The 10,864-nt window shown below is 51.9% G+C and overlaps 2 protein-coding genes across 2 annotated transcripts in view; both read left to right on the forward strand.

Moving 5' to 3' along the window:
* Positions 1 to 7,396, forward strand: part of LOC119114654 (uncharacterized) — a 31,125-nt gene extending 23,729 nt beyond the window's left edge. The window contains exon 7 of the mRNA XM_037238690.1: positions 7,319 to 7,396. Coding sequence (XP_037094585.1) covers positions 7,319 to 7,396 — 78 coding nt within the window. The remainder of the gene's footprint in view (positions 1 to 7,318) is intronic.
* LOC119091189 (uncharacterized) lies at positions 1,990 to 10,354 on the forward strand. The gene is made up of 2 exons (XM_037213846.1): positions 1,990 to 2,037; positions 7,319 to 10,354. Exon 2 carries the CDS (start codon positions 7,524 to 7,526, stop codon positions 8,595 to 8,597), a length of 1,074 nt encoding a protein of 357 aa, XP_037069741.1. The 5' UTR covers positions 1,990 to 2,037; positions 7,319 to 7,523; the 3' UTR covers positions 8,598 to 10,354.
* The last annotated feature ends 510 nt before the right edge of the window (positions 10,355 to 10,864 follow it).

The raw sequence follows: 10,864 nt of genomic DNA on the forward strand, positions 1-10,864 counted from the left end.
AGCCCGAGCAAGAAGTGGTGAGCAGGCACAGACCTGGCCGCAAACATCCAGATCGGGTGTAGTCGCACTGAAGGTCAGATATTTCAAGGTCAGTCTCGGATTTCCGCAGAACCACAGCCACGGTAGCGGTGGTTGAAATGGAAGCATGTACAATATGTTCACATAGACATTTGAAATGGAACATGTTTCGTCGTTATAAACAAGTGATGTATGCGTGCGTTTGGCCGGTCATTTGGCAACATTATCTTCTCTCGACTTTTGCTAGCTCCGGTTCCATAGATGGACGTAGTCATGGCACGGCGGACACACAGTGGGATGACACGGGTGTGGGGGTGCGAGACGGACGCGGGTGCCAGCCCGTGTCCCGTGCATCAGGCATGAATGAGGTGAATACGGGCTCACGGATGGGTGTGCTGCAAATTTATATGACAGAGCGTGGAATGAATAAGCAGCGGGAGGTCTAGTTTCATACGTCTTATCAGAGAGGTTCTCACATTTCAAACGGGCTGCTCGTCGGCCGCACGCGGTCTTAACCACGGATGCGTGTCAGTGAGGGCAAGGGGTCCTTCAGCAGTGAGTGAACCGGATCGGGTAGTGTGGACCTGTTTGCGCCCTGCTTCAGTTCCGATCACTGTTAACAAATGGCGGGGTTGGGAGCCACTGTTGAGGACCTACAGAGGAAGACGAGAACTATGCATGGTGCCTGGCTGGTCATATCATTCAGCACTTCGACCGGCCACCTACGTCACTCCAGCTTTTGTGACTCACATGTACAATGATGCCCGGTACAGGGCTGTCACTTTGGGGCACTACACACTACAGGGCACTCTTTCACTGCCTTTCACCTTCACTTTCGCAGTCACTTTCACAGAGCTGTCACGTTGTATACTGGGGGCGCCTGAGCCTCCAGTGCTGATTAGTTATTATAGAAATATATATATATATATATATATATATATATGTATATTTAATATATATTATAGAATATATATATATATATATATATATATATATATATAGAAATTAAGCTCCCTCTCGATGCTTTTCTGAGCCCTCTCTCAAGGCATGTGAACCAAAAGGAAAGCTGAGCAGTGAAATGCAGCAAGCTTCTGACCGCTGATACACCAGGCACCTAAAAACATCATTTTCAATAACATCATCATGATACCTTACCATTATCACTACTCCATCTACTTCGAAGTGGAGTCGTTCTTCGATACAAAACAATTTTGAAAGCGGCGCAATACGAATCACTTTCTGTACCTCAGGTGGATGCTAATCAACGTGGCCGAAATACGGGGATAAATTAGGTCTTTGGGATAGGTTAGGTCAACTTTATTGGCTCAGCCCCCCCCCCAACCGATTTCAGAAAGTGTTCCCCCTGCTCGGGTTTGCCAGTCCCCCCCGCGTCGAACCAAATGTCGTGACATCGCCGGGTACATGGGCTGACCAGCAGACCACTCAAACGTAAGTGGGCTCGGCTCCTCCGTGCATACTATTTTCAGAATGAGGCGTACAACCACGCAGTCCTCCTTGATATGAGACCATTTAGACGACCCCACAGCTGCCTAAACGCAAGCCATCACTACGCCGCACACGTAGCAACGCACGTAAATGTCGAAGACGGTCATAGCCTAAACTGCGCGCGTCCAAGCCTCCCGCCAAAGCAATGCGCCTCGGTCTAAATATCGTGCTGCAGTACGAGTCATTGTGCGATAGTGACACACTAATGGTGGCGTTTAAATACAATTATCATGCACCAGTTTTGTGAACATGCCCCTGGTCCATCATGACATTGTTTATTGACAGTTGGCTCCGCCACGGACGGGGTGCAGCACGGCGGAGGAGTGTTCAACGAATAATTGTCTCAAAGGGCAGGGAGGTCATCAACGCAACAAACAAGTTCGGTATGCTGCGATGACCTTGAGATAAACGTTATCGACCTGGCGCCACCCGGTGGGCCCAGAACAACAGCCAGTGTCGCCGAGGTACGCCAACTCTGCGGAGCTTACTAGCGTCAGCCCACTCCGTCGTGAGGTAAGAGGCAGTTGTGTGCTGGGGGATCGCTGACAGATCTAGGAGGCATCACGGAATGCTTTGCTGTTCACGTCCGGGAATTTCACCGAGCTTCGCGTCGTATATAATATGCAGTTAGGGGTTACGGTTCCACATAGAGTAGTGTTATAATCTGACCTCATAATTTCATCTGCAACTACGTGAAAACGGACGTCAACCGTTCTCCGGTGGGTGGAATATTCAGCTGCATAACACCACCACATTTTTTGTGATTTTTTTATCTGAATGGATTTGGGTACTCAGTATCGTTCTAGATAGGTCCACGGACTCGATTAATGTGAAGTACAAGTTCTGCAAGAAAAGTTCTGAAGAATGCTTTACTAACAAGCTCTCCCCCGTTTATTGGTGATGATGTAGCTAGAGGTTTGATTGGTAACATCTCCCTATCCTTAAGACTAGTTTATATTGACAAAATGGACATCATAAATGAGCACAAGCACAGTAGAGCGGGCAAAGGGGTGACAGAGGGTGCACGTGCTCCCCCCCCCCATCCTTCCCTGGGTTCCGAGGGGACTTTCGAACCCATCATGACCTATAATTAAGGGCCCGAAAGGCCGGCCGGAGGTCGTATTCAGGAGCTGCGGTCCGCAGAGGCTGCACTCCAATGTCAGCCAGAGGGCCTTGTGTGCTGATCAAGGGCCCCTGAGTAGCTATGCGCCTATGTGTGACACCACCAGTAACGCACAGTCGGCTCCTTGACGACATGGGCCATAAGATGCATTTCCGAAGCAGGAATAAAGCCGGAGTCAGCGATTTGCATTGGTCGGGTCCCACAGCGTCTGTCAACGCCCCACAGCGCCTAACAAGGGGCCCTGTTTTGACAAGGGGCCTCAAGTCGGCCAGACACAGTGTCGAAGGAAGTCAGGAGAGCTTGGAGGGCCCACCGGGTCCGAAGATGGTGATGATGATGATGATGATGATGATGATGATGATGATGATGATGATGATGATGATGATGATGATTGGGCGCGATTGGAGTGTCCGGGTGTACGAACGGCTGGTCGGAGTCGTACTCAGAGGCCCCGGCCTGCAAGGACGGACCCACAAATGACAGCCAGGTCGCTTTTTGCGCCAATCAGGGATATCCTGAGTCGATAAGGGTGTATATGTCGGCTCAGGCGCCACCAATACCGCATAGTCCGTTTCGTATCGGTATGGGCCTGAGGGCCCGCTTCTCAACCAGCTACGCAGCCGGGCCAGTGATTTTCATTGGTTGGTGCCCCTGTATCTGTCAGGGGCTCACAGCGTCTAACAGAGGGTTCTGTGCTCACAAGAGGCCCAGAGCCGACCAAGGGCAGTGCTCGATGAGGCCCGAAGAGGGGCCAAGGTGGCACAACGGAAACGACTTTCAAAGGCCCGGTTGGAGGGCATAGGGGCTGGAGGGACTGGCTGTAGGTCACATAAAGAATCGTGGCCCGTAGCGTCGTAACCAGAAATATCAGTCAGAGGTCCTCTTGCATCGCTAGAGGACCCCCCTGAGACAATGCGCGTGTTTAAGGCGACCAGAGACCACGAACACCGAACAGTTGGCCCCCTGTCAGCCTGAAAACCTTGAGAGCACACTTTCCAAGCAAGAGCGAGACCGGAGGTGGGAGGGGGGGGGGGGACCATTTGCATTGGTCGGAGTCCCTGAAACAATGGTTTGGACCCCTGTGTCGGTCAGGGGCCCAAAGTGTATCAAAGGAAGTTATGTCTCCGTAGAGGCCCCTAGTCGGTCACGGGCCTTGTTTGAGAAGGTCTTAAGGGAGGTCGGAGAGCCTCTTGGGACAAAAGATCAAGGGCACGATTGGACTTGGCCCCCCCCCCCTCAAAACTCGTAAAGCCGTGACCTAAGGTGTCATTCGGAGGGCTTCTATAGGACGCCCTTATCGGGGTTCTCCATCCTTATTATAAAGGGCCTCGACGTGGAGCCAAACAGTCGGCTCCATGTCCGTCTGAGCCCTTAAGACCCATTTCCCAAGCAGGAACGACACCGAGGCCCACGATTAGCAATGTTCAGGATCTCTGACAAAATGAGAAGCTCGTGTGTCGGTCTCGGGTCACAGTACGCAACAGGAGTCTTGTGGCGTCAAGTGGCCCGAGTCAGCCGGTAGCGGTGTTTGAGGGGCTAGACGAGTGGCCGAAGGGTCTCTTGAGACCTGAGATTAGGGGCCCGATTGAAAGGCTGAACGGCTCAAAGGGATGATGCAGGTCGCATTAAGGACCTCCGCCCGTGGGGCCTTGATCTCAAATTTCAGTTCGAAGACCTCTCACACCGATTGTGAACCCCTGCGACAGAGTATTCATCTGTTTTGGCTAGAGATCGTAAACACTAAACAGGCGGCTCCGTCTTGGTCTGAGCTCTGTGAGCTTATTTCCTAAACAAGAACAGGGCCGGCCCGCGATTTACATTTGTCGGGCGCTGCAACAATGCGGGGCGTCTATGTCGTTCAGGGACCCACGCTGCCTTAAAGGAAATAATGTGCCAGCAAGGAGCTTCGTGTCGGTCAGGGGAAGATTTGCTTAACAGGACCGGGGACAGGACACTGTATGACAAAGAGCCTCTTGCGTTGGTTGGGCCCCCGGACAATAAAAGGAAACATGAGAGCTTGTGATAATTACTCACATTGAGGCAATGTAAGGGTTCTGTGACAGTCATGGCCCCAAGCACCGAACGATGGGTCCATCAGCCCAGTTCCAGGATGCGCCCGTTAAGCCGAACTGGAGTCTGGGTGCCAATTATTGGACAACCTGCGGCAGTAAGGGATGCAGGAATGTTGTTGCGTTAATCATGGGTCCTGTGTCGATCCGGGGTCAACTGCGGTTTCCCCGGGTCAGAAGGCCGCCAGCGTCAGGGAGGGGACCATTGTGTGACCGCCCCTATGCATGTGCTATCACATGCATAGCATGTTATCCATGCTATCCTATGCATATCCATCCATGCTATCACATGCTATCACATGCTATAGCGATCTGGAAGCCCTCTAAGGGCTTCCAGATCGGCCAGGGGATCCCGCCCCCTGTCAGCAGAGTGACAGCCGGAAGACACCTCGCGGTGGGACGGAATGGCTCTTCACCCTTGACTAAGAACACTAATATACACTGTAGTGTTCTCCTCAAGCGGGAGTCGTTCCCCGGAAATAAGCGGCATTATAAGTGTCGAAAAGAGTGGGTCAAAATGAGTTCGAAAACAAACACGGTCAGCCATGTTTTCCTTAGAATTCTCAGGTCCGTCATGGATGGGTCCTGAGTACTCAGACAGACATGAGAGTTTTTTTTTTGCAAAAGAATGAACGTTAACGCTTAATCTTTTGCAGAATCGCCTATGAAACAAATAATCAACAGGTTTGGCTTGCGTGTTCGCAATCTCGTGACCAAGGACAGCGATGCCTTGGGTTGCAGTTTCCGTGAAACCGAATGGGGTTGGCCACCGCAAGCAACACCAGGTGGCGGGTGCCGTGCGCGCGAAAGCGACAGCCGTGGAATGATGCTTCAGAATGTCTAAAAAAAGTAATTCGTATCTTTCAAAGAATAGGCTGCGTTCATCTTTTTTCTAATTTTGAGGTTGTTTTCTGGACAGATAAACAGCCACAGCAGCAAAAGGTGATTCCATCTTTTTCTGCTCTAGTTCTACCATCAGATTCCAGCACTTCTTCGCGGCGCTGTAAAGGCGCATGCTTCCAATTCATTGATTAAAAATCACACAGATGAAATATGCGCCCAGATGCCTCCTAAATGTACGGCTTGATGTCCTACAGCTTTGAAAAGTATTTATTCCAAATGCATCATTATTTTCGTCCATCCGTTGGCCACGATTTAGTGTTAGCCACAGGACCGACATTGCCCGGCCTACGGAGATTGCAACGTCTGGCATCGAAGTTTTTATTGTTAGCATTTGCCTTCGCGCGTGCTCGAAACTACGTTGCATGTTTTGTATCACAAATTAATTCTTACCGAACGTTGAATGTTTGAAATAATCATTGCTTGGGTATGCCAACACAAATTGCTGAATCATTTCGACCGACAGTCACGGGCGCTTACTACCTCTGTACACGCAAAAAATACTTCTAACAAAGCTTCTGATTTCTCTCGATTTAGAAAGATTCCAGTGGACCACGGTAAAAGGAAAACGCCGGGGATTTATTTCATGCAGTCGTTTAACAACTGATTTTTTGATTGATTGAACATAAGATTCAGGCAGAAGTGATTTCACGGTGGCTTCTGGCTTCTATTCCGGTCGTAAAAGGTATTAACGAAAAACATAGAAATAAACCCTCATTAACAAATTGGCCATATTCGACGATTTTAGGAGGTCCTGTCACTAAAAGGGGGCCTTTTTGTGAGCCCTATGCTCCTCCCTTGCCAAGCCCCTGGCTCCGCGCCCGCACAAGCGTAACCTTTCAATGACCCATCATATTAGTTGGTCTTAGCTTCCGTTTTCTCCGCTTTAGTCACCATTTCATCCATTTGCTGATTTTCCGGTAGATGGGAAGCTTACGTATGCCTGTATCCGAGCTTCGATCACACGCAAGTTAGTAAGCAGCTACACGGTTACAAAAAAAGACTGCAAGCCATTGAGCGACTGTGATTCAGAGTGGGTTTGTGTGCATTCAAATGTACATTGTTCGAATACTTGCGCACATTTTTCAACAGCTCCCACAGCTTCCCTACGGCGATATTTTTCAACACGTGCACTGTCATATTTTTCAACAGCTCCCCCAGCTTCCCTACGGCGGTATTTTTCAACAGTTCGACTGTCATGTTTTTCGACAGCTCCCCCAGCTTCCCTAGGGCGGTATTTTTCAACAGTTCGACTGCCATATTTTTCAACAGCTCCGCCAGCTTCCCGACGGCCGGCAGTTGGCCTCTCGACGTACCCATGGCCGACCACGAGGTATGGTTGGCCAACGCGACGGCAAGCCACCTTACACGGCCAGCCGATGGAGCGGTGGCCAGCCAGCTGGCCGGCTAGCTGGAGACCAACCTTAGGCATACATTGTCCACCTGTGGAAAGACTGGATAAGCTGCGAGGCTCAGCATCAATCAGAACACTTTGCACCTCGGCTTATCTTAAGAAAGGGCATAAATCGAAGCTCAAAATACTAGAAAAAAATATGCCGCGACATACGTTATTCTGCTGGGTGTACGGCATTACAGCTGGCGTAGTGTTCGAAGTTCTAAGGCTAAATAAAATCGCTTTTACGGTTACGCACTGGCTGGAAATCTACATGAAGGCCGCTAACATTTCCTGTATGTATTCCAGCGCTACTCTGACACTGGAACACCAGCTACCGACGAGGATCAAGAGCGGACAATAGTGCAGGAACTGGAGGAGGCGTGACCTAAATCACGGACAACGAAGCCAACTGAGGCAGCGTCGGTGCAAGCTTGAAAAATGAAACTCTTGAGTACTGTTGAACGTGATGGACAAACGATAAACGGAGTTTAAAGCAGTGCGGCAACTGGCCATGCCTGGGCGAAAATATTGTCATGAATGGATATCGATAACGGAAAGGCATCTAAATTCATACAGTATGGCTGGTTGGGGGCCACACGAGGCTGTAGATAATAGATACCATTATGCGAACGTGCCACATGTGCCACATTACGAGAATCAGCAGAAGCACAAGGAAGTCGAAAATAAGAAGGAAGAAGGGAAGAAAAAAGAAAAGCGACACCTCCAAACCACAGAACTTCCGGAGCGCAAGGGAGAACTACGCATGCCAACTATTGACAAGCCCACGTTGGGGGTAAAACCCTCACTGATGGTAACAAAGTCACCCAGCCAAGCGATGCCGTTACCCGTGCAGAGCATGCAGCCACCGCTGTGCAAGGTATTGCCACCATTCCCGCCGGGGGCAGCACCGATGTCTCCGACGGGACCATCCATGTCGACAGACGGCGATCCGTACAAAGAGTTTAGCGACGACTTCACCGACGACGAGGGGAGAGCGTCGGATTTCGTCCGTTCCCAGCCGTCGCCGAGGTCCTGGCCGCCGTCCAACTGCAGCTCGCGCGCCCAGACGTCGGCGCCGCCTGAGGTGTACGACACGCGCTCAAGGAGCTGGCCAAGGGGAGACCATTATGAGAACGTGCCACATGCGCCACATTACGAGAATCAGCAGAAGCACAAGGAAGTCGAAAATAAGAAGGAAGAAGGGGAGAAAAAAGAAAAGCGACACCTCCAAACCACAGAACTTCCGGAGCGCAAGGGAGAACTACGCATGCCAACTATTGACAAGCCCACGTTGGGGGTAATACCCTCACTGATGGCAACAAAGCCACCCAGCCAGACGTCGGTGCCGCCCGAGGTGCTGTACGACTTGCCGTGGGAGAAGCGGTCGCAGAGCCTGCCGGAGGTCTGTGTCGAGTTCACCACCAAGGGCGGATGTCCGCGGAATCCGTGCGGCCACCTGCACGTGTGCCCCGACTTTGTGGCGGGCCAGTTCGTGCTGGGCGGGTGTGGGCGGCCGCACACGCTGCGTACGACACACAACGACGCGATACTGAGGGCAACTCGGCTGGCGACAGGACGAATATGACCAGGTTCTCCGCTGGCTGACCGTGCGTGGCCACTGCGCCGCCGTGGGGGCGGCCGGCCTGCCACCCATCTGCTTCGACTACGTTTATAACAGATGCCTGAAGAGCTCATGCGATGAGCTCCACGTGTGCGTCGGTTTCCTCGTGGGCACTTGCAAAGATGACCGCTGTCCTCACAGCCACGCGCTGGCCGATGCCGGTAGGAACACGCGCGTCATCATGAAGGCTGGCTGCGGCGATGTACCCATCGCCAAGCTGCGCAGAAAGATGGCCGCTCGGCTGCGCAAGGCGAATAGCGCGCTCAAGGAGCTGGCCAAGGGGACCTTAAGGTAGTTAATGCTGGACGGAGGCACAGCCAGGGTGAAGGACATGAAGTCGACCAAGGGCCCCTTTAGGGTGAAAGACCCCCCAAAAAGAATCACCAGATATTTCCCAGTTCTTAATGATGGGCTTTCTTTGTGATTTGTAATTTTTTTCTTTATTAACTCGAGCAGAAGCCAGAAGCTACGGCGAGATCAGCTCTGTTCGAATTTAAAAGGCAAAACCGAAGCAGTCAGGTGTCAGCAGTCAGCATAGAAAAGGTCGCCGGCGCTCTTTGTTTTGCTGTGGTTTGGTGGACTCCCTTTGAACCGATGGCATTCAGAAGCTTCACCAGAAGTTTGATCTGGGTCCTATACAGATATTGAGAACCCCGTGAACGTACGGTTGATCAAAATTGCGTCAAAAACGTGTACTTACATGACCAACCCATGTTCGTCTGAAATTGGTCCACATCGGGTCATGTGTAAGAAGTGAGAAAATTTATTTCACGTGGATTTGAGAATGCATAGTCAAAAATCTTAGCAACAAAAACTTCGACTCACTGCGTTATACCCTCTGCTGGCTGCGCGGCATTGGCCCCGCAGCTAAGTCGTGACCAACGGGCAAACAAAACTGAGGACGCATCTGAAAGAAGTGCCTTTGGACGCTTTAGGACATCGACTTGTGCATTTAAGAAGGCATTTCAGTCGTCTTTTACCTTTGCAATTTTAAGAATGCCACTGAGAATAAACCCCAGTTCGGCTCAGCTGGCACTGGCTGGAATGGGCTGGACACCTTATCGTTCGGTACTGGGGCTCCTGACTGACACAGGGCCCCGACAAGGGCTTCGGGGACCCAAATCAAGGCAAATGGTAGGGCTCGGCCTTGCTTCCGCAAGAGAAATGGGCCTCAGGGCTCAGACCGATACGGAGTCAACTGCTGTTAGTGGTCTCTGGTCGACGTCAAGGTCCTTTTCGAGTCAGGGGTCCCCGATCGGCGCAACAGTCCCCCTGTTATTTGGGGGCTAGACTCCGCAGGCCGAGGCCACTGAATAAGACACTGACAAACACCTCGTGCCCTTATGGTATTATGCGCTCCACGAATACTGTCTCTGGCCGACTCGGGGTCCCTTGCCAGCACAGTGCCTCCTGTTAGGCACCGTGGGCTCTTGACAGACGCTGCGGCCCCGAACAAGATAAATCGCTTGCCTTGGCTTTGTTCCAACTTGGTAAAAGGTCCACAGGCCCATGCCGACATGGAGCGGATCGTGCGGTACTGGTGATGTCTAACCGACATATGTGCTCTTGTCGACTCAAGGGACCCAGTTGGGCGCAAAGTGCCCTCTGGTTGGCTTTGGAGTGTCCGGCCCTGCGAATGAAGTGCCCGGCCCTGCGAATGAAGTGCCCGGCCCTGTGAATGAAGTGCCCGGCCCTGTGAATGAAATGTCCGGCCCTGCGAATGAAGTGCCCGGCCCTGTGAATGAAGTGCCCGGCCCTGTGAATGAAGTGCCCGGCCCTGTGAATGAAGTGTCCGGCCCTGCGAATGAAGTGCCCGGCCCTGTGAATGAAGTGCCCGGCCCTGTGAATGAAGTGTCCGGCCCTGCGAATGAAGTGCCCGGCCCTGTGAATGAAGTGCCCGGCCCTGTGAATGAAGTGCCCGGCCCTGCGAATGAAGTGCCCGGCCCTGTGAATGAAGTGCCCGGCCCTGCGAATGAAGTGCCTGGCCCTGTGAATGAAGTGTCCGGCCCTGCGAATGAAGTGCCCGGCCCTGAGGCCCGTGAGTTTAACCTCCGGGCGGCTTGGAACATAAGGGGGAGGGGCACGTTCCTGCTGTGCCCCTCCCACTTCCTGCGCCGCTGGTGCTGGAGTCAGCAAAGAATGCGACGGAAAGTGGGCTAGAATGGCTTGGAATGTAGTAAAACAAATAGTTTTTCAGACACCGCAGTTTGTGCACTCGTGACAAGTAAGCC

Source organism: Pollicipes pollicipes, unplaced genomic scaffold (genome assembly GCF_011947565.3).
Source record: "Pollicipes pollicipes isolate AB1234 unplaced genomic scaffold, Ppol_2.1 Scaffold_1600;HRSCAF=1878_pilon_pilon_pilon, whole genome shotgun sequence".
Classification (NCBI taxonomy): domain Eukaryota; kingdom Metazoa; phylum Arthropoda; class Thecostraca; order Pollicipedomorpha; family Pollicipedidae; genus Pollicipes; species Pollicipes pollicipes.

What these genes read in the sequence shown, in the direction of transcription:
- LOC119091189 (XM_037213846.1), top strand. Translation starts at nt 7,524, where the DNA reads ATGCCTGGGCGAAAATATTGTCATGAATGGATATCGATAACGGAAAGG.